The sequence below is a fragment of the Ictidomys tridecemlineatus genome, chromosome 11, assembly GCF_052094955.1.
Source record: "Ictidomys tridecemlineatus isolate mIctTri1 chromosome 11, mIctTri1.hap1, whole genome shotgun sequence".
NCBI lineage: Eukaryota > Metazoa > Chordata > Mammalia > Rodentia > Sciuridae > Ictidomys > Ictidomys tridecemlineatus.
The window spans coordinates 107,791,691-107,812,209 of record NC_135487.1 but is presented as its reverse complement, the minus strand read 5'-3'; the positions used below and the strand labels follow the sequence as shown (position 1 = coordinate 107,812,209).

At 42.9% G+C, this 20,519-nt stretch overlaps 1 protein-coding gene across 1 annotated transcript in view; it reads left to right on the top strand.

Annotated features, from left to right (window-relative positions):
* Tspan2 (tetraspanin 2) overlaps positions 1-20,519 on the top strand; it is a 45,678-nt gene that overhangs the window by 21,766 nt on the left and 3,393 nt on the right. Inside the window, exons 3-7 of the mRNA XM_078027066.1 lie at positions 6,730-6,827; positions 8,138-8,212; positions 9,553-9,651; positions 10,870-10,941; positions 17,556-17,639. Of these exons, the coding sequence (XP_077883192.1) occupies positions 6,730-6,827; positions 8,138-8,212; positions 9,553-9,651; positions 10,870-10,941; positions 17,556-17,639 (428 nt within the window). The remainder of the gene's footprint in view (positions 1-6,729; positions 6,828-8,137; positions 8,213-9,552; positions 9,652-10,869; positions 10,942-17,555; positions 17,640-20,519) is intronic.

Below are 20,519 nucleotides of genomic sequence, written 5' to 3'. Positions count from 1 at the left end.
TTTGGGAGATTCTTTTCTTTCTGGCATCCTCGGTTCTCACTCCTTGGTAATGGAGTTTCCCTTCCCGGGGTAAAGATCCAGATGCCACTGCCAAGCTTGGGAGAGTGACAGATCCTAGGCCAGGACAAGAGGACCCAGCTGTGGAAATGAGGACAGCAGGAGAGGGTAGTCAGACTGACTGCCGCCTGCTGCGATCTCTCGAGGCCCTTTGGGGCCAGGCTGAGGCCTGGAGTCTGATCCATGGTGTCCCTGGGTTGCTGAGCTGGGGGAGGGAGATCCTGGCAGTAAGAGGACTTGGGTTACTGGGGCTTCCAAGACCTTCTCCCTTCTAGCCTCTTTCAATGAACTCTTAGGAGAAGTCCCGCCTCTTCCAAATTCCAGCAACCTGCCCATGCTGTGTCCTGGGGCGGTCCCTCTCTGGCCTGCCTTTTGGTTGGGCAGACAACCCAGGGTCTTCTTTCTAGGAGCTCAGAGTGGGGAGTGATCCCCTCAGCCCTCGGGCGGCCGGAGGGCCCATGTTCTGGAACGCATGAGGTCATGTCTGCAAGCAGAGGATGTGAGCAGCTTTCTCCATGGAAGGGTTGCCCACACAAACAGGAGCCACTTGGCTCTCCAGGGTCACAGCCTGGCTGCAGCTGTCTCTCCCTGGATTCAGAGTCCGGGAGCCTGGCTTTGATTGTGGCTGGAGGTTATGTGTAAGGAAAGTGTTCCTGTGCTGAACATTAAGGGGCTGGCTTGCCTTTTTAAAAACTCTGACTCATTCTGGGAATATTTTTTAACTTCTTGGTCTTCAGTTGTACCTGACAGTCTTGCTAGCCGGATAACAGAAAGGTGCTGTAGTTTATAGCATTGAGATCATTTCTCCAAAGTACTTTTACAACGAGCTGATAATCATTCTCATGTTGAAGATAACAAAACCAAAGAATAGGAGGACTTACTTACAGGCAAGGTGAGCAGGCCTAGATTTTTGGGTGCCAGGCCTGTTCTTTCAGAGGAAAATCCAGGAATCATCATTTCTAGTCACCTCAAGTACTTTTCTCAAGAAAATGCTCCTTCCATTTTTAAATGAGCAGATTTCTAGCTAAGAGAGTCGCTGTTCTTCTGAGTTCCTATTGAGTGTGTGGCCTGGCGGTTAAGGGTTTGCACTTTGGCTCAATTCCACCTTAACCCCTCACTAGCTATGCAATCTTAGGAAAAATACTTCTCTGTGTCTCAGATTCCTCATCTGTGAAATCTGAACATGCTTAAGCGCCATACTTGTTTCTGAGTGAGCCCTCGGTACATGTTACCTATTGGTATTACTTGTCAAGAGGGCATGCTGAGGAAGGGTTTGTCTGCAATGCACAATGACACGAGAGAATAGGAAGAAGAGATAAAGGAGAGAGTAGTTTATAAGACTGAACTGTGCAGCCAGCAGGTTCTTTAGATAATGTCTATTAGGTGCACAGTACAGATGCCACTCAGAGCAGGCTGGCCACCAGGACATGGTGCTTACTACCAATAGTGATGAGTGACTGCATGACTGAGACATGTTAAGCACCGAGAATGAGACACAGTAACTGATAGCTATTGGTGTTATTCAGGGAGCACCAAGTCCTCCCTTTCCCCTAGATACTTATTTAAAACCAGCCTTCCAAAGCCGTGGGTTCTACAGATTCAACCAACTATGGATCAAAAAGACTCTGAAAAAAAGCTTGTTTATACTGAATATGTAGATACTTTTCTCTTCATTATTCCCTAAACAATACAGTATAACAACTATTTATATAGCTTTTATGCTGTATCAGATACTATAAGTAATCTAGAGATGATTTAAAGTATATGGGAGGGTGTGCTTAGGTTATATGCAACTATTACACCATTTTATATAAGAGACTTGAGCACCCACTGACTTTGGTATCCAAGGAGGTCCTGGAACCAATCCCCCAGGGATACTGAGGAACAAGTGGAATTATATGCATTCAGGAAAAGATGAGAAGGAGAGTTTTTATGCATAAGCATAAAAAACATTATTTTTAGATGAAAAATGGTCATTTGCAAGTTATATGAAACTGTCTGCTGCTAAAAGCCAATGTTTATAGCCACACCAATATCCAGTCCCTACAAAGGGGGAGCCATTTTACAATGAATTTATGCCAACAGGCCTTAAAAAGCCATCCCCTTTGTGTGTTAACTGTATTGATGCTACTTGCTTTAAAAGACGCATCCAAAATCTGAGAGAGAAGCAGGAATTGTCGGGAAGTAAGATGTTCAGAAAAAGCTCTTGTTGGTAGCATGTCACTAGAGATCACTGGCATTGTAACACCCAGCTATTAAAGATAAAAATGAAATTTCAAAGTGTTTTCTCTCTTTAAATCAAGAGAAGCAGGACTTGGAAAGCATGAGGGATTTGGGAAATAGGCCATGCATCTATCACACGTGCCGTGGGAAGAAGAGGGCTCTGTAGAAACCATCTTGGAATTAAAATGTGCTGTGAATTAACTTATTCATCCAGCAGCTGTTTTTTTTTTTTTTTAAAGGAGGAGCATATAAAGGATAAGGTATCCTTGGAAGTCATAGGTGGTCTTATGTTGTGCAGAATATTACAACCAGATTTGGAACAGGGTTCAGGAGGCCCAAGGAATTTTGCCACTGGCTGGGGCTATGGCTCAGCCGTAGAGTGCTCGCCTAGCATACATGGGGCCCAGGCTCAGCACCACATAAAAATAAAATGAATGGAATAAAAGTATTGTGTCCAACTAAAATAAATAAATAAATATATATATATATATAATTTTGCCACTTGCACAGTTTCTTCTGATTTCTCTCCAGCTCTATAAGCAGGGCTCACTGGGAATGGGGGAGTGGAGGAATCACAACAACACACTCCTACATGAGCGGAGACTGGATGGAAAGAGGTCTCAGGACAGTGAGATGCTAGGGCAGTTACAGGTTGGTTTAGCCATGAGCTCTGGGATTCTCAGCTTTTTTTTGGCAGGGGGCGGGGACTAGAGATTGAACCCAGGGGCACTTGACCACTGAGCCACATCCCCAGCCCTTTTTATTTTTTGTTTTGAGGCAGGGTCTCGCTAAGTTGCTTAGGGCCTCATTTAGTTGTTGAGACTGGCCTCGAACTTATGATCCTCCTGCCTCAACCTCCCCGCTGCAGGAATTACCGGTATGCACCACCACACTTGGCCAACACATGTTCTTGAAGAGCTCATTGTTTCAGAAACATAAGGATCTCTGCCAGAGAGATCAAGCTGTGCACAGTGCAGATCAACTCTGTCCTCCCCAGACCCTGGGCCTCTGCCCACTGAGCCCGAGCCTCTGCAGGAGCACCTTTTTTTCCCCTATATTCCAGACTTTCTCACAGTGTGTTGGGACTCCATTCTCATTTGCCTGACCTTGGACAGTCCAGCCCTCTGATGGCTTCATGGATGTTTGCTGAGCTGGGTTCCCAGCATGTATCTCTAAGCAAAGATGGGTGATAAAGTATCTCAGTCCAGCACTTCCAAATTGATTTACTCTTGATCCACTTGAAATATCCAGCATATTCTCTCTAAATAGAATGAGTAAGGTTTGTGGGTTTAAAAATCTACAGAGGGATAAATATGGGAATCTGCAAAGGCACAAATCAGCAAAGAGCAAGGCATGGTCAGACCACAGTGATCTCCAGATGGCCGGAGTGAGGGATGGATGAGGGTTTAGGGTGTGCTGGTCCTCAGGCTGGGACTCCACACAGATGATCATGTTGCAGTTGTAGCAGTAACAATGAGGGAGGCCATGAACAACTTAAGCAGGAAATCAATAGAGTAAGATGGGCCACCTGTTAAGAAGGCGTTGAATATGGTGTCCCTCCTGCTGCCCTTCATTCAGCCTGCTTGGGTGAGAAGAGCCTGGTGGGAAGTCAGGGGCCCAGGCCCACAGCATTTTGCCTTGCTGATCCCCATTTGTAAAACAAACGCTTGTCTTACCTAACCAGGTTGTTTTGAGGAAGTAATGAGACGACGGTGGAAATGAAATTGCTTTGAAAAATGAAAACATTATTAAAAACGATAAGGTTTTTCGTCAGTGCCGCCAACAATATCATTGTTTTTAATATGCTATTATTTCTCTAGTTACCACGTTCATTCCCCCACTGAATTAGCCTTTAGAGAAAATGGAACAGGAGGAAGTGGCAGAGCTGGAACAGCAGGAAGCTTGAACCTCCCTCAGGACTGCAGAGTCGCCAACCCAGAGAAGGACCCTGAGCCAGGCTGGGCAATGCAGGAAACCAAGCCGCCTCGCTTGGTCCGTGAACAGACAGGCCTGCCCACAAACCACTTTCAGCAACCCAGTGGAGCCCCAGGAAGCGCCTGAATGGCAGGCTCAGGGGTTCCCCAAAGAGGCCTGACACCAGCCCCCACCTCCGGCAAATGGGAGTGGTTTCCAGGTGACTCATCTGAGTAAAATGCAGAAAAGAAAATAGAGGCCATGAGAGTTATTGCAAGTAAGCCAAGTACCAGGTCTCATTGTGTTCCCCCTTATCTCGGGATCAGAGAAGGAAACCAGGGAAGGCTGGGCTGGAGTTCTCTCAGAGCCCGAGCAGGTCTGCCCTTTTCTTTCCCTGTGGGAACAGCTGTTCTTGAGTTTGATTTAGGTAGGAAGTAAAAGTCACCACCCAAACCAAAGTCGCTGCTGTTGCTGGAGAGGCAGGATGGCCTTCTGCCCAGGAGCTGGCTTTCAGGGCCTGCACTGCCCATTAAGCAGCCCTGTGAGTTTGGGCAAATGGCTTACTCTTTGGAGGCCCAGTTCCTCTGACTAAACAGTGGAGTTAATAAGAGTGCCTACCTCACAGGCCTGTCCTGAATTAAATTTTGCATTAAAAAATCAACACTAGGTGTTCAGATCAGTACCAGAAAAAATGAGCCCCTCATAGATGTAGCTGATATTGTATTAAGAATATTAATATGACCTTCTCTCTCGCCCCTCTTAATTATTAATATTAGCCTCTTTTGCCTAGGGTCTACAGTATTGCCCTCAAAAGGAGAAAAATCATGCAAAACCCATATTTTATTGCTGTTTCCTCTGCTCCTGTCCTTAACCAAAAGCCCCCTCTGTGTCTGAGCAGCTCCCCTCCGTGCCTGGGCAGCTGGTTTTTCCTCCCAAACACTGGGCCTCAGGCCTCTCAGATAGAGACAGCCATGAAGTCCCAAGTGCAGAGGCTCAGGAGAAAGGCCTGGGTGTGTGTCCCAGCTCTCACCAGCTCCTGACCACCCCTAAACTCAGTGTCATGAATCTCCTGTGGATCACAGAACTCTCCTTGTTGCCAAAATCTCCATCCTTGTCCCCAGTCCCAATCCAATAACAAGGACACAGTTTTGAGAGAAAGGAATTATTACTTTGCTAGCAAGAGAGACACACAGGAGACTGTGATTCTATCCATCAGCAGAAACAGAGCCTTTTAAAGAGGTGATTCAAAGGCTCCATTCCACGTGTTCTCAGTTGGAGTTGTGATTCACTTGTTAATTTGGGAGGTGGTCATTTCTGAGATCTTCTGGTGCCATCGCCAAAGTCTGGATTATGTCGTTCCTATGGTGGATATGTACTCAGGGACAGATATATATGCGTAGGTTGGGGAAGAAAGATAATCCTGTTTCCCCTGAGATTAAAGAGGGGAGAGATTAGGGAAGAACAGGGAGAGAGGAAAAGAAAGAAACATGTCCATTTTAAAAATAAGCTGCAGTGGCAGAGCAGCAAGGGTTATATGCAAAGCCTAAAGGGGACACTGTTACATCCTGTGCAAAGGTATAGGAATCTGAGCTGCAGAGCCTGGCCCGAGGAGGCATGTTGTGGTCATCCAGGTGTGAGCTCTGGGAGGTGGGCAGCTCTGGCTTCCACCTCTTGCTGGCTGTGTGCCCTTGGGCAGCTTCTTTTATCTCCTTAACTTGGCTTTCTTCTCTGAACTGGGGATTACAGTTGGAAAATGAGAACCCCCAAGACAGGATGCCCTGGGAGGAGGAGAGGAAGAGGTGGGGAGGAAGAAGGCAAAACATTCATCCCTTCCTAGTGAAAATGGGTCCTGAAGCCAGGAGGCAGATGCTCAGCGCTGGGCCCTGGACTTTCACCCTTTCCCTTTGCCCGTGAGTCCTGGAAGGAGAAAATCAAATAGTGAAGCTCTGGGTAACACTGGGTCCAAGAGGAAGAAGAGAAGCAATGGACACAGAGCTCTGAGCTTCCATCCCTTCCCAGTGACACTAAGTTTCAGACTTTTTACAACTTTTTTCCCGGCTGCCCAAACTGACACATTCTGCTTCAGTCCCCAGTGATTAAGCCACCCTCATTGTAAACTATAAAACACAGATCCCTTATGGAACCAGGGCCATTTTCTACCCGGAAAGTGAGCCCCTCCAATGCCCGACTCTGATCCTGAATAAAAGGCACGGCTGATCCGTGAAGCCTCTCCCGTCCTGGTTATTTGTGCTTTCATCATGGTGCCGAAACTGTGTTGCTTATATTTGCTTCCAATAGTAGCCCCTACCTCAGAGGATCACGGCACACTGCCAAGGCATACGGTGTGCCCAGGAAGCATTCAACAGGTGTTACTCATTACAGTATGGACAATCAAATGCTCCAGGGGGGCCTAGAATTTGGAGCCCAGTTTGTGGTGGTGAAGTCCTTCTGTTTGCTCTGGCCCTCCGGGGCTGGAGAGCCAGGCACTTCACTTAGCCTGACTCTGAACAGTCTCCCTGGACCTCTTTCCCACAGGGCTCTACGTGCTGGTTGGAGCTGGGGCCCTGATGATGGCCGTGGGGTTCTTTGGGTGCTGTGGAGCCATGCGGGAGTCACAGTGTGTGCTCGGATCAGTAAGTGGGGCATGGAGAGGTGGGGTCGGGGGAGCTGGTCTGAAAGAAGTCAGGATGCCTGGCCTGCAGCCCAGGGTCCCCCAGGACTCACTGAGCCCTGGACTCTCCCTGATCTTCCTAAGTCTGGGGTTTGCATAAGAATAATATTATTTTTGTTCCTGCCTCATATGGAAAGTGTGAAAAAAAATGAGGTCATTAGTGTAAAGATGTTTAGGAAGGAAAAGTGCCTAGTAATTGGAAGGGGCAATTATGATTATTTTTTTAAAAAAATAATATTTCACTGTGGATGAGGCAGCTAAAAGATCCCTATAGGCAAGGGAAGTGCTGTTGTCTATAAGAAAAGCATTTCTGGTTAAGACCAATAACTTAACCAAACATCCCTCTAGTGGCTTATTTTAACCACCAGACTCTGGTTAAAAAAAAAAAAAAAATCAGTTAACTGCTATAAAGCCAATGCCAATGTATAAGTGAAACAAGAAGAAAGACGGGGAGGGGGGAGTTTTTTTGTTTCTCCATTGGGAGTGTGAAGCATCACTTTTATTAGGCAGTCTCTCATTTCAGTCACTCATTGCAACCTTCGGATTTTTTAACTTTGCTGCTTCTGACCTCTTGCTGTATAAAAATGCCTGACTTGTTTCCTCACCCACCCATTCTTTCTCTCTCTCCCCTGCTGTTGGGCATCTCTCCCTTGTTTATCAATGACAAATCAATGAACTTGGTTTGATCAAAGCAAACCCAAGACCTGAATGGAAATTTGTCCAAGAGGACACCCACTTCCCCACAATACACACCCCCTGAGAGAAGCCTTTCCACACTCTTCGCCAAGCCCAGACCCCATGACACCTCTCTCCTGACCCCGCTTTATATCTTGATAGAGGCTTTTTTGCTCTTCAAGTATTTATTGAGCACATAGGTGGCCAGGTACTGACCTGGGATGGTGGCATTTCTGTGTCACTTTATAAAATTTTCTTATTCAAATTTTAAATCCTTTATTCATTAGTATCTTCCTCTATCCAATGTGAAGTTCCTGATGCAGAGACATTGAGACCTTGTTCTCTATAGTATACTAAGCACCAGGGACAGTAACTGGTGCAGAGCAGATGCTCAATAAACAATTGCTGAATGAATGAATAGATGAATGAAAGAAACAACGGTTGCATAAAGGAAACTAAAGGGGCAGATGCTTACTGCTGGATCAACTCAAACTAATAACCTTGCCTAATGTCTTTTCAATATAACTAAAGTCAAAGGGACTGAATACATTGAAAAGGTATTAAATTAATGAAATTAGTGTTTTCTCTCCTCTACAGTTTTTTACCTGCCTACTGGTGATATTCGCTGCTGAAGTAACCACTGGAGTATTTGCTTTTATAGGCAAGGGTGTAGTAAGTAAAAATTACTTTTTTATGGCAAAAGTTATGAGATTAACATAGAGTGTTATTTAAAAAACAAAATAGTGCCCAAAGTTATAGTATGAGCAGAACTTCTTAATCTAAAGAAGTAATACATGGGACTGAGCGTGTGTATGTACTAGTATGCATATGTACACATCTATGTGTTTTTCTAGGGAGATTGTTCATAGCATTTATTAAATTTATAATGTAGTGTATGATTTTTGAAATAAGCTCACTAGTTTAAGATTATCCCTAGTTCACAATGAGGCAAAAGTAAAAAGGGGACTGAGAAGAACATGCATCCCTAGTTTATCCTTAAGGCTTGGCCTGTACAGAGGCTGTGACATCCTCAGAGACTAAAACTTGACCTACTGTGTGCTCCCAAAGTCCATTTAGATTGCTGCCCAACTCCAGGTGTCCAGAACAGTATCAGGAGAACCCACAAGTGAAATAGGCTTTTGGGAAAATAAACACTTGGAGAGAGAGAGAGGTGGGGCGGGGGTGGGGGGGGAGAAAGAAGAATGGAAGAATGACACTGTCCGTGTACTATATTTCAGATTAATTCATGTGCCGTCAATAATGTGTTAATGAACTTATTTTAGACCAAAAAATGACAAACCTATACAATAAGAAATGTCACCTCTTTTGGAATTTTTCCAAAGTAGCTGGTTATATTCATAGGTTACTTTAAACTCAGCTCCATACAGAAGTGAAACTAGATGGTAGGACCTTTTGAGATTTCTGTGGATTAGGGGGTCACATGCTTTTATATCAGAGAAGCATTCTCCAAACTTTATATGGTGTTTGAATGCAAAAAGTCTTCTTTGGTGGTGAACATCTGTTAAACAATGCCACGAGAAGACTTCAGTCCTTTTAACCAGTGAGGTACCATGATTGCGTAGTTCCCAGCCCTGGTTGTGCATCAGAATCAACTGGGTGGAGCCCAGGAAGCTCGGTTCCCAGTGATGCTGAAGCCCTATCAGGTTTTGGAAACCTCCACTCTAAGAAATCTTTCTGGTCTCTGAAAACTCTTCTTGGGTTAGTCTGTCCTTTCATCCTCAAAAGCATCTTAGAAACTCTAGAATCAACTGGGGATGTGCTCAGCAGTAGTGCACTTGCCTAGCAAGCACAGGGCCCTGGGTTTAATCCTGAGCACGACAAAAAGAAAAGAAACTCTAGAATCTATTCTGTGTCATAAATGCAGAATCATTTTAAATACATGGAAAGGCAGTGTTTTTAAGGAGTATAGAACAAGGGATTTTCTTTGATGAAAAGAGATTGTTCGAAACTTCCCACTCAGCGTACCCTCAGTTTTCCTGGTATTTTTTCAGGCTATACGACACGTACAGACCATGTATGAAGAGGCTTACAATGATTACCTTAAAGACAGGGGAAAGGGAAATGGGACTCTTGTTACCTTCCACTCAGCAGTAAGTAACTTGACTTGTTCCTTAACCTCATGTCTTCTAAAGATCATGTATGAACCAGGTTCTCTCCCCAGCACCTGGATTCAAAATAAAAATAAATTCAGTGAAGGCAAGCAGCAGCATCTTATTTTAGCCCTTGTGAGAGCCATAGTTTGCATTCTGTATAGAACTCCAGAAGAGAAAGAGGCCTACCACCGGGTTCACAAGAGGAAGTCAGAGTGTGTGTCCAAAACAGACAAAGGAGGGCGAACGAGAACACAGAGAAAGCAGCCCACATAAATGTCAGCATCTCTCAGAGAGCAGCATGGCGGTGTGGCAGAAGCAAGTGTGGCACGTCAGTCAGGAAAGCTAGTTTCCAGCTGCAACTTTGCTACTTCACAGCTCTGTGACCCTGAGCAAGTTTTTTGGTCTCCCTGATACACAGTCATCTCCTCATTTGTAAAATGAAGGGTCGCAGGAGAGGCTGTCCCTCTGGAGCCTTCTGTGGGCCTGTGCTGTCAGTGGAGGGCTCAGAGCTACAGACAGTGAGTCAAAGAAGATTGACAGAGGAAATGGACCAAGCCAGAGTCCTTCTGATTTCTTAAACACTGATACGGGAGAAACGCTCTGAACTCTTGGGCCAAGCGTTTTCAGGTACTTGGATCTTCTCTGTCACAAAAAAAAAAAAAAAAATGCTGGCAAGTACCCCAGAGCCATCAAGCAGCACACAGGTCCCTCTGTTTCACAGGGCAAGCCCTAAAGCAAGTCACCTGTTTGCTAGCCTGCCTTAAAGTCGGTCTTTGAACCCCTGGGGTTTGCTGTGACCACTTCTGTCCTTCAGACAGCCCCTAGTTACTGAGCCTTCTCAAAGCTCATAAAACTTTAGTTTTCTTCAAAAGGTTATATGAATCCCCTTCTGAAGGAAGGACTGTAAAGGCCCAGCTCCTGGGTAAAAAGCAGCAATTTTCACAGACGCTATCTCTTAGCTTCTTGCCTTGTTTCTGGTGCCTTGAGTCACTTCCTATGGTGAAACTCAGGCAGCTTTAAGGAAGTCATTTTCTGAGTTTGCTAGCATGACGATGCGATACTTTGCTCCCTTTCTAGAAATAGCAGTTTGGGTTGTAGAGAAGGACCTTAGAGCTGCTTTGCTGCCTGGGCACCACCTGCTCTCAGCAGGGATGCCCCGGCTCATAACTCTCGCTTTCCCGGCTCCTGTCCTAACATCTCTTTCTGACTTTCTAGTTTCAGTGCTGTGGAAAAGAAAGCCCTGAACAGGTCCAACCCACGTGCCCAAAGGAACTTCTAGGCCACAAGGTGAGCTTCTCCCGGGGACCCCCACCTTCCCTGTAGTGGGAAATAGTTTTTGCCCTCAGGGTGGAGGCAAGGAGGCTTGGGTTCTACCTTCCAGGGACCCTAGGAGACCCTCTCCCGGTGGCCTCTGGGCCTCACCTTTTCCCCATGCAAAATAAGCAAAGCAGTGCTGAGTTGTGGCCTCCTGGTACCCTGGAGAATGATGGTATATATTTGCCAGTTATTTTTTTTAATATCTATTTTTTAGTTATAGGTAGATGCAACATCTTTATTTTATTTTTCTGTGGTGCTGAGGATCGAACCCAGTGCCTCACGCATGCCAGGCGAGCGCTCTACCTCTGAGCCACACCACCCCAGCCCCTTACTTGCCAGTTATGAGCCCCTCATGCTTATGGTATTAATTATGCTCACCAGGTCCAGAGGTGTGTGCCCCCAAAATGCTGCCCCACATTTCTCCAGGAGAGTCACAGTGCTGATAAATGCCTCATCTGTAAATTGCTGCATCAGGCATGTTGCCACTCTAAGATGAAAAGGACATGGTCCCTGTCCTCAGCGGCCTTGCCAAGTCGTCTAGGGCTCTGATATGCAAGAGTCTATACAGGATGTCAGGAAACACAACAGAAGTAGGGAAGCTCCGTGTAGAAGGGGATCCTGGAATTCAATTTTGACAAAGGAAGGTCATCCCCGGCCCAGCAAGCCACAAGAACAGAGGCACACTGGTGAGAAGCTCCAGGACTGCAGAAGGACAGGGACCCTGAGGGAATGGCAATAGTCACATTGGGAGAGGCAGAAAAAGGCAAGATGTCGCCCCTGGAGGTTTGAAAAATCCATCGCTTTTAGCAGAGAAGGAAACATAAACCGTTTTGCGTTGTAGAAAGAGTACTCAGGCTGCCCTACATGAAGGGTGGAATGGAAGGTTGGAGACAATAGGGGGAGACCAGTTAGGTGACCACCTGTGGTCATTCTTTCTTACAAGGAAAGGAGCCAGAGCAAGTCACAAACAGTAGTGAAGGAGAGGGGACGAGATATTCCAGAAATGTTCAGGAGGTAGAATCAACAAGACTGGATGACTTTCTGGGTATAAGTTATGAGTGGAAAGAAGGAGGCTAAGATTTTCATAATTCTGCTTGGGTGACTGTATGGATAGGGGCTCTCCTCACTGATAGAGGTGAAGGGAGCAGATCCTGGAGGCAAAGGATAACTTCAGTTTTGATCAAGTTTGGCGTAGGTACCTGTGGGACTTCTAGGTAGCCTGAGAGGATGACTTAGGTGTAGGAATCTCAGCATGTTGGCAGTCGCTGAAGCCTTCAGGGTGAATCAGAACACCCAGAGAGAAGGAAAGAGTGAGGAGACTGTTGTTTACAGGGTAAGATGAGGACGAGAAACCAGAATAAGAGGCTGGGAAGGAAAAGTCCGAGAGAGTCCACACTACAGTATTTGTTGCTTAGAGGATCATTAGTGATCTTTGCCACATAGTCTCACTGAAGTAACTGGGGAAAGCGTAGGTACAACATGGGAAAGAAAAAAAGGAAATATGAGACTGTAGACACGGTAATGTTGATGCTTTTAGGCATTTAGCGGTGAAGGGACGATGAGCTGTAAGTTCTGGCTGTGTCATTAATCACCCTTGAACATTCATTGGGTCCTTCTGAGTTGAATGAAATGAACAAGGCACAGCTCCACCCATGAAGTACTGACATCCAGTGGGGAGACACACGGTGGAGCCTTTAGCACCCCACAGGCTGAGTCAAGGCTACGTGAGAGGGAGCACAGCAGACTCACCTGGGCCCTTGGGAGGTTCCCTGATGCGATTATCAGGATGCATTTTGAAGGTTGAGTAGGAGTTCAGTAAGCAAATGAAAGTGAGAGGGATATTCCAGGCAAACGGGATAAGGCACAGGCATGGGGGCAGAGGAAGGTAGTTACATTCAGGAAAGTGCAGCATCGAGGAGCTTAAAATCTCAGCGTGTATGTGGGAGATGAGTTCTTCAAAGAGGATGGACCCATTCTTGAAGGTCCTCGGATACTCTCGTGAAGCCAGAAGTCTATCCTTCATACTGCTGGCTTAGGGAACCACAAAAGGTAGAGTCTGGGATAGGACGTGTGTGTGTGTGTGTGTGTGTGTGTGTGTGTGTGTGTGTGTGTGTGTGTTTATTCCTTACATGCATGACAATAGTGGAGTGCATTACATTCATAATTATCCATTCACAGCACAATTTTTTGTAACTCTGTATATAAAATATGTTCACGCCAAATTATGCCATTATACATGAGCTCTCCTTTTTTGCATACAATTCTGAATACACCTTTAAACTACAATATCATATCTCTTTTTGTATACAAGGTATGTTGACACCAGATTCACATCTTCATACATGTATGTTGTGTAATGATGACCGTCTTCTTCCACCATCCTAGCTATTCCCCTTCTAGGATGTGTGTTTTACTGAGTTTGCTCTAGTAGCAGTATGGAGGATTCGTGGAAAATAAATAGCCAGACATGAGAACAAGAAGACTTTTCTTGTTCTCAGGCATGAAATATTAACTGAGACAACTGGACTGAGCAATAGGAAAGGCAAGAAGAAGGTAAAGTCTTCAGGACTGATGACCAGTCAGCCATCAGAGGAGGGGGGACTGTCTTCTGGGTTTCTGGCTCCTCCACCTGTATAGATATGGTATCACTTATTGAGTTGAGGAATAGAGGAGAAGGAAACAGTTATGGAGGAAAGAAAACGAGTCCAGTGTTCAGAACGATGATTTCTTAAGGAGTCATAGAAACTTATGTGGAAATATCCAATGGGCAGTTGGAAAATCTGGTTTGTGACTTTGGTGAGAAGTTGGAGTATCAGTGACTTATGGAATCTTAGAATTATAGATATGGATTAGACCCATGAGATCTGGAAGAAAAGAACAGCAAGGGAACCCTGCAGAATAGCAGCAGTTAAGCCTAGCCATGGGCATCTCTGTCATTTATCATCTTCCTACGTGGAAAGTGTGATTGAGAGTTTTTATGTGTGTCTGTAAATTTTTAAAGTAAATTCTACATATTTCCTTATTAAGACATATACACATGTTTTTAAAAAGAGAGAGAGAATATATGTAGCAGAGGCACATACTATAGTCTTGGAATAAATATACAAAGCCGAAATAAAATGTAAACTTTTTAGGCAAACATAAAAAAAAACTAGCCAAATACAAAGAGTGCTCAAGTGAGGAAACTAAGAGGAGTAGCCAGGCACAAGTGAGAAGACACCATAGAAGAAGAAGGGAATGGTCGGTCACCAGGGCTAGGTGCTACGGTGGAGGTCAGTTCAGTGTTATTGACTACTTACCTCCCACCAGCACTGTGGATACAAAGATGTATAAGAAAAGATCCCTATGGACAAGGAGCTTGCAGTCTGGTAGGAGAAGTAAACACAGAAATAAGTACAGTACAAAAATGTAGTTGGGCACAGAGTGGTGATGTGTTGAATTTTTGTGGTGCTATAGAAGTACAAAGGGGAGTTACTTCGGAAAGCCAGAGGATGGGGGACCAGGTGAAGGCTGAGTAGAGGTAATGATGCCTCCCAGGTAAATCTTGGAAAGTGAGAAGTAATTAAGCAATTAAAGAGGGAGAAGGGATAATCTGCCTACAGAGGGAACAGTCTTAGCAATGACATAAAAAGCAGAAAATGCCATGTTTTGGGGGAAACTAAAAGCCCAAGAAGGTCCACTAAGGCAACTGCAGAAAAACCAACAGGATTTAGCATTTAAGAAGGTAAATGGTGAGCCCAGACTGCAGGATGTGAAAAAAGAGGGGCATCCTTTCCAGTAGTTTGGCTTTGGGCCAAGGATATGGAAAAGACCTCATAAAAAATAAAACCCAAATCCAAATTACCACTAAACACATAAAAGCATAGGCAATTAAAAGTAATCTTGAAAATTAATTACAAATTTAAATGAAGAAATGCCATTGGTTAACCTTTGAAATTTGGCCAAGTTATTTTTCCTGCCTTAATAATAACATACAGTTTTGGCAACAGTGATGTGAAATGAACATTTTTTAAAAAATTGGTGCAGTAGTCTTAAGAGGTTAGTACATTTATGTAAGATGAGAATGTTATGTTCATGCCCCTCAATCCAGAAATTCCACTCTCAGAATTTATTCTAAGGAAAAGGAATGATAAGTGTGGATAGAAATTTTTGTACAGCGGTATTCACTATAGTGTTGTTCATAAGAATTAAATATTGGATAGTGGCTTACCATCTGACAATAGGGGGTTATTTAAATAAATTATTTATTTATGTTTTTAGAGAGAGAGAATTTTTTATTATTATTAGTCGTTCAAAACATTACATAGTTCTTGACATATCATATTTCATACATTTGATTCAAGTGGGTTATGAACTCCCATTTTTACCCCGTATACAGATTGCAGAATCACATCGGTTACGTATCCACATTTTTACATATTGCCATACTAGTGTCTAGTATAAATAAATTATAATACCTTTGTCTGATGAAGGTTTCATCATCTTACAGCCACTAAGAGTCACAGTTTTAAGAAGTGTTATTTAAACAAGACATTTTTAAAATTGTAATATTAAGTTTAAAAAGCACACAATTGAATATAAGGAATGAACTACATATGTGGGCACATTTGTTTGTGTAAGAATCACCAAACAATATTCGTTATCTTGGTGGGAGTACAGATGTTTCTTATTTTCTTTTTTTCTATCATGTATTTTCCAGATTTCTTCCTTTGTGACTATTAAAGTCAATACATGTTTTATTAGTTTGTTTTTCACAAACAAAAACTGGCTATGAAGGAAAGGAGGGACCATGGGCAATCACAGGACAGTATTATGAGTATTATTATTTCTTTAGATTGCAGAACTTGAACCTGGTGTTATTTGATAAGTGGAAATGTCAATAAAGGAGAGGCTTAATGTATAGGGAAGCGGGAAGGTAACTGGCTTCATGGGCATCCTCAAGAGAAGAGAGGGAATGAGACCCAGAGCAGAGAAGAAAGAGGTTAACTTTCAACAGAGAAGTGCACCTCTATGGCACTAAGGAGAAGAAGTCAGGGATGATACTGCTATGTCCCCTTTCTTTGCTTGCTACCTATGACAGTCCTGGACCTGAAGGAAGGGAGCATGTTTTTAAACTTCTTTCTTTCTAACGTGAATTGACTCATTTAGCCATGTGGAAAAGTGTGGCTAAGTAGATTTGAGACGACTGAATGACTACATATTTCATAAGAATAACTCTATATTGAAAAACATATTGAATGTATTTTAACTTAAGCTGTGCATGATTTCTTTTTGTAAGTTTTGTGCTCGAATGATTTCTTCCTTAAATGAATAGCGGAGATTTCTAGTCATCAAGAAATGCAAACTTGACAGGTGTTCAGGAAAGAATGTGGAACTCTTTGTTTCGGGTTAAATACTGAAAAATTAGAAAAAAAAAATAGACATTTTTGTTGCAGATTTTATTTTTTCCCTTTATTTTCCTTTTCTTGTTGAGATAATACTGTGAACCTTGGCTTGATGAAGTACCATTTAATTATTTTTTTAAAAAAAAGAGCTGAGGTGAAGAAGAGGAAGATTGAAAGAAGTGCTTCAGGTTGACTCCCATTTTCTGAAGTATATAAGGAAGCCACAGTCTATAGGAGTGTTTCTGAAACTTTTTCCCAGATGTAATATAAAAAAAAAAACCCCGTGTCTTAGTCTTCACTTCCACCAACCCATTTTAGGGTTGATGCAAAGTGGTTGCTCCAGAATGTTTGTTGACTCACTAAAGTATGAAAAGAGATGTGAGGAAGTGGTGAGGGTTTTGTGTAGCTTATATGGGTATCAGAGGGAGCCCACCAGTGACAAGAAAAGGATCTGAGTAGTCTGAGGATGCAGTTGGGTTGAGAGCATACCTCTACTTAAAAGGACTCCAAATTTTGAAACCGGGGAAACAAATAATGGTTACAGGTGATCTATTTTGTTCTCTGTCCAGTTTTTCCCATGTCCATGATGGTCCTTTGAATCCAGGCTTCACAATCTCTTATGGGCGTAATGATAAAAACCCACAGCCCACTTGGCCACCAAAAGAGAAAATGGTCCTCTAACTCCCCAGACCTGGCCCGCATAGACAGGTTTTGTTTTAGTTGAACCTATACAGACTTTTTAGTTTCTTAATAGGTAATGCCTACCTTGCATAGTTAATTGGATAGAGTATGTAGAAAAATCTTTTAAACTGTAAGTGACAGTATGAAAATAAAGGGTTCTTATTTTAGGAATATTTATTTTTCTTCACTGAAAGTAAGAAGAGGCCTCAAATTTTCATATGCCTCAGGTCTCAGAGAAACAACTTCCTCCAGCCAGATTTTAGGGCTCTGAGCAGCTACTGGCCTAAATAGGGAAACCAAAAGAAGAGAATTGTATTTTTCCCAAAATTACATTTTTGCTTGAAGGTTACCAGGATGATGTTACCCAAGAGGAATGGTTTAAATATGGGCAGAAGCTGACATAGATTAGCTCTCACAGAAGACTGATCTGTAGAGAAGGAAAGGATTGGATGAGGGGGATGATTCTCACATACAAGCAGTTTCATTCCTTCTTCTTCTTCTTCTTTTTTTTCAAAACAGAATTGCATTGATGAAATTGAGACCATAATCAGTGTTAAGCTCCAGCTCATCGGAATTGTCGGTATTGGAATTGCAGGACTCACGGTGAGAAAGTTCCAGAACTTACCTTTTTTGCCCTCTAAGGAGCCTCAAACTTTTGCATATGATTTTTCTTAAAGTGTGAGATGGCAGTATCTTTTTTTATTTTGAGGCATCACATCATTTTATTCATTAAATAACCACATCATCATAACCATAACTATAATAATTAATACTTGCTTAATATAATCCAATCCATACACAGTGTTCAAATTCCTAAAAAATGTATTTAGATATAACATTTATGTCAGGATCTCAAAAAGTCTCACTTTTTGTGATGTTAATTTTTTTTATTTTGAAATAACTCCAAACTTACAGAACAGTTGCAAGAAAAGCACACACACACACACAAAAAAATAACCCTTCTATTAGTCATCCATAAATCCCCATTCAAGTTTGTTAACTATTCTAATATCTTTTAATAGCAAAAGGATTCTTACAATGTTCTTTTCAATCCTTTCAAGAACCTTGACTGCATCTCGTCCTTTCTTTACTTTTATGACTTGAACATTTTTTAAAATTATAGGCTAGGTATTTTGTAGCGTATTACTCAATTTGAGTTTTTCTGCTGTTTCCATATGCTAAGTATAAGGTTATGAATTTGGGGTAGATATGTCACAGAAATGACACTGCTTTTCTCACTACACCTCTCAGGTGCCACAAGATGTCATTTTGCCCCATGGTTAGGAATGTTAAGTGTCCTCTCATCAACAAAGTAGTATCTTCCAAGATCTGCCCATTTTAAGTTGTTCTTTCTTCCTTCATAGTTAATGTTTTATGGCAAGATGCTTTGAGACCGTGTAAATATCCCGTTCCACACCCACTTTGATGCAGTAATTTTAGCACCCATTATGTTTCTTAGATAGCAGTATTTTAAAAGAGAATTCTCATAAAGGACAAAGACATTTATTCATGGTACATTTTCTAAGAACAAAGTTAATTAAATACATCAATAATTAGTCCTCTAAGATATGATATAAATTTCAACATTGACCTAATTGTGACCTCGAGCGTATCAGCACAATAACATCTATTTTAAGGCCACCGATATTAAGTTAGGTAAGTGATTTTCAATTCAAAATGGCATAATATCACCCTGATCTTTCTTACCTATGATTTGAAGCAGCAGCACAGCACAGTGACTAATAGGACAAGCTCTGGCATCACATGATTTGGATTCAACTCCTCACTCCACTATTTACAAGCCCTGGAATTGTATCTTAATTTCTCTATGCCTCAGTTTCCTCTTTTGTAAAATGGGTTTTTTGGTGGTACTGAGGATTGAACCCAGGGCCTCATACATGGGAGGCAAGTGCTTAGTACAGTACAGTGCTTAGTACAGTGTATCACTAAATTGTCCAGGATGAGCTTGAACTTGTGATCCTCCTGCCTCAGCCTCCTAAGTAGCTACGATTACAGGTGTACACCATCACCCCCAGCTAAAAATTGGGATTTTAATATACCAAATTATAAGATTGTTGTGAAGATTAAATGGGATATTACATATAAACTATTATTACAAATTAATTCATATAAAGCCTGTGGCACATATGGCACTCAATAAATGCCAGCTGTTCTGAGTGTTCCCAAACCTAGAAACTAGGCGAAGGGTCAGCATATAAGAGAGTGTGAGGCATAATGCTTCCAGGTGGTTTGGGATTCCTGAAGTACAAAAGAAGAGTATAATAGAGGAGTTGATAGCCATGGACAGGTATGTAGGAATGACCAGAGATGACACTGGAGGGGTATGAGGTCCACATGATGGAGGTTTTTTTAATGTGCCCTTCTGAGAAATTTGGCTTCATTTCTAAGGAGAGGGGAGTCTTTGAGGTTTAGAAAGATGTGATACAGCCATCAGGGAAAGATTGGAGTAATGCGAGATTGGAGTCCAGGAGGCCAGTGAGGAGGTGATTTCCATTGTCCAGAGATTAGATGATAATAACTAATGCCAAGCCAGTACATACTCTCCAGACATCTATAAATATTGGCTCTCAGCCCTCACTAAAGTCTGAAAACAGTGAGGAAATCCATGAACTGGCAGTTCTCAGGGGACACACAAGCACTTTTCCCCTTTTCTGAATTTAGTGCACAGAGAGGCAGGACAGTGGTTGAAAACACTATGCTGAGAACCCCTAAACTCTGCAACACCTGTCAGGCCCTCCCCATCTGATCCAGGGCTAGCTTGGTTGCAATTTCTGCAGCTCCTCAAAGACAATCTTGAGGCAGGTGGGTTGAAAACATTCTATAATGGAGGTATAAATAGAGTCTCCGAACTGTTCTACAATCTCAACAAATAAACAGCCGAAAGAAGTCACCCATGACTCTTGACAGCAGCAGGCTAAGACTGAAGAAGTTTCTTTCTGAGGGCATCTCTTCAGAGTACTACCAACCTTATGACCATGGTGTGTTAGCTAATTTTTCCATCACGGTGACAGAATACCTCAGATAAACCACTTAAAAAGAGGAAAGTTGACAGCTTCAGAGTTTTAGTCCACGGTCATTTGGCCCCAGAGCTCTTTGGGCCCGTGCAGAGAATCATGGTGGAGAACATAAGGTGGAACAAGGCTGCTTACTTCATGGCACCTGGGAAGCAAAAGAGAGAAAGGAGGGACTGGGATCCTAATATCCTTCCTTATATTAGGCTCTACCTTGTAAAGATTCTACCACTTCCTAATAGCTGGGGACCAGCCTTCAATACAATTATCCTTTGGGGGATATTTAATTATTTTGTTGTTTGTTCTAATAAGGTGAGAGTTGCCCAGTGTAATCAGTTAACCAAATGTCCATTAGGTGTCTCCCTGCCACATGCTAGAAGTGAGATCTGACAGCCAGAAGCATGAAATCCTGTTCCTAGCTATGCCCTTACTTAAGTCTACAGGGCTCTTC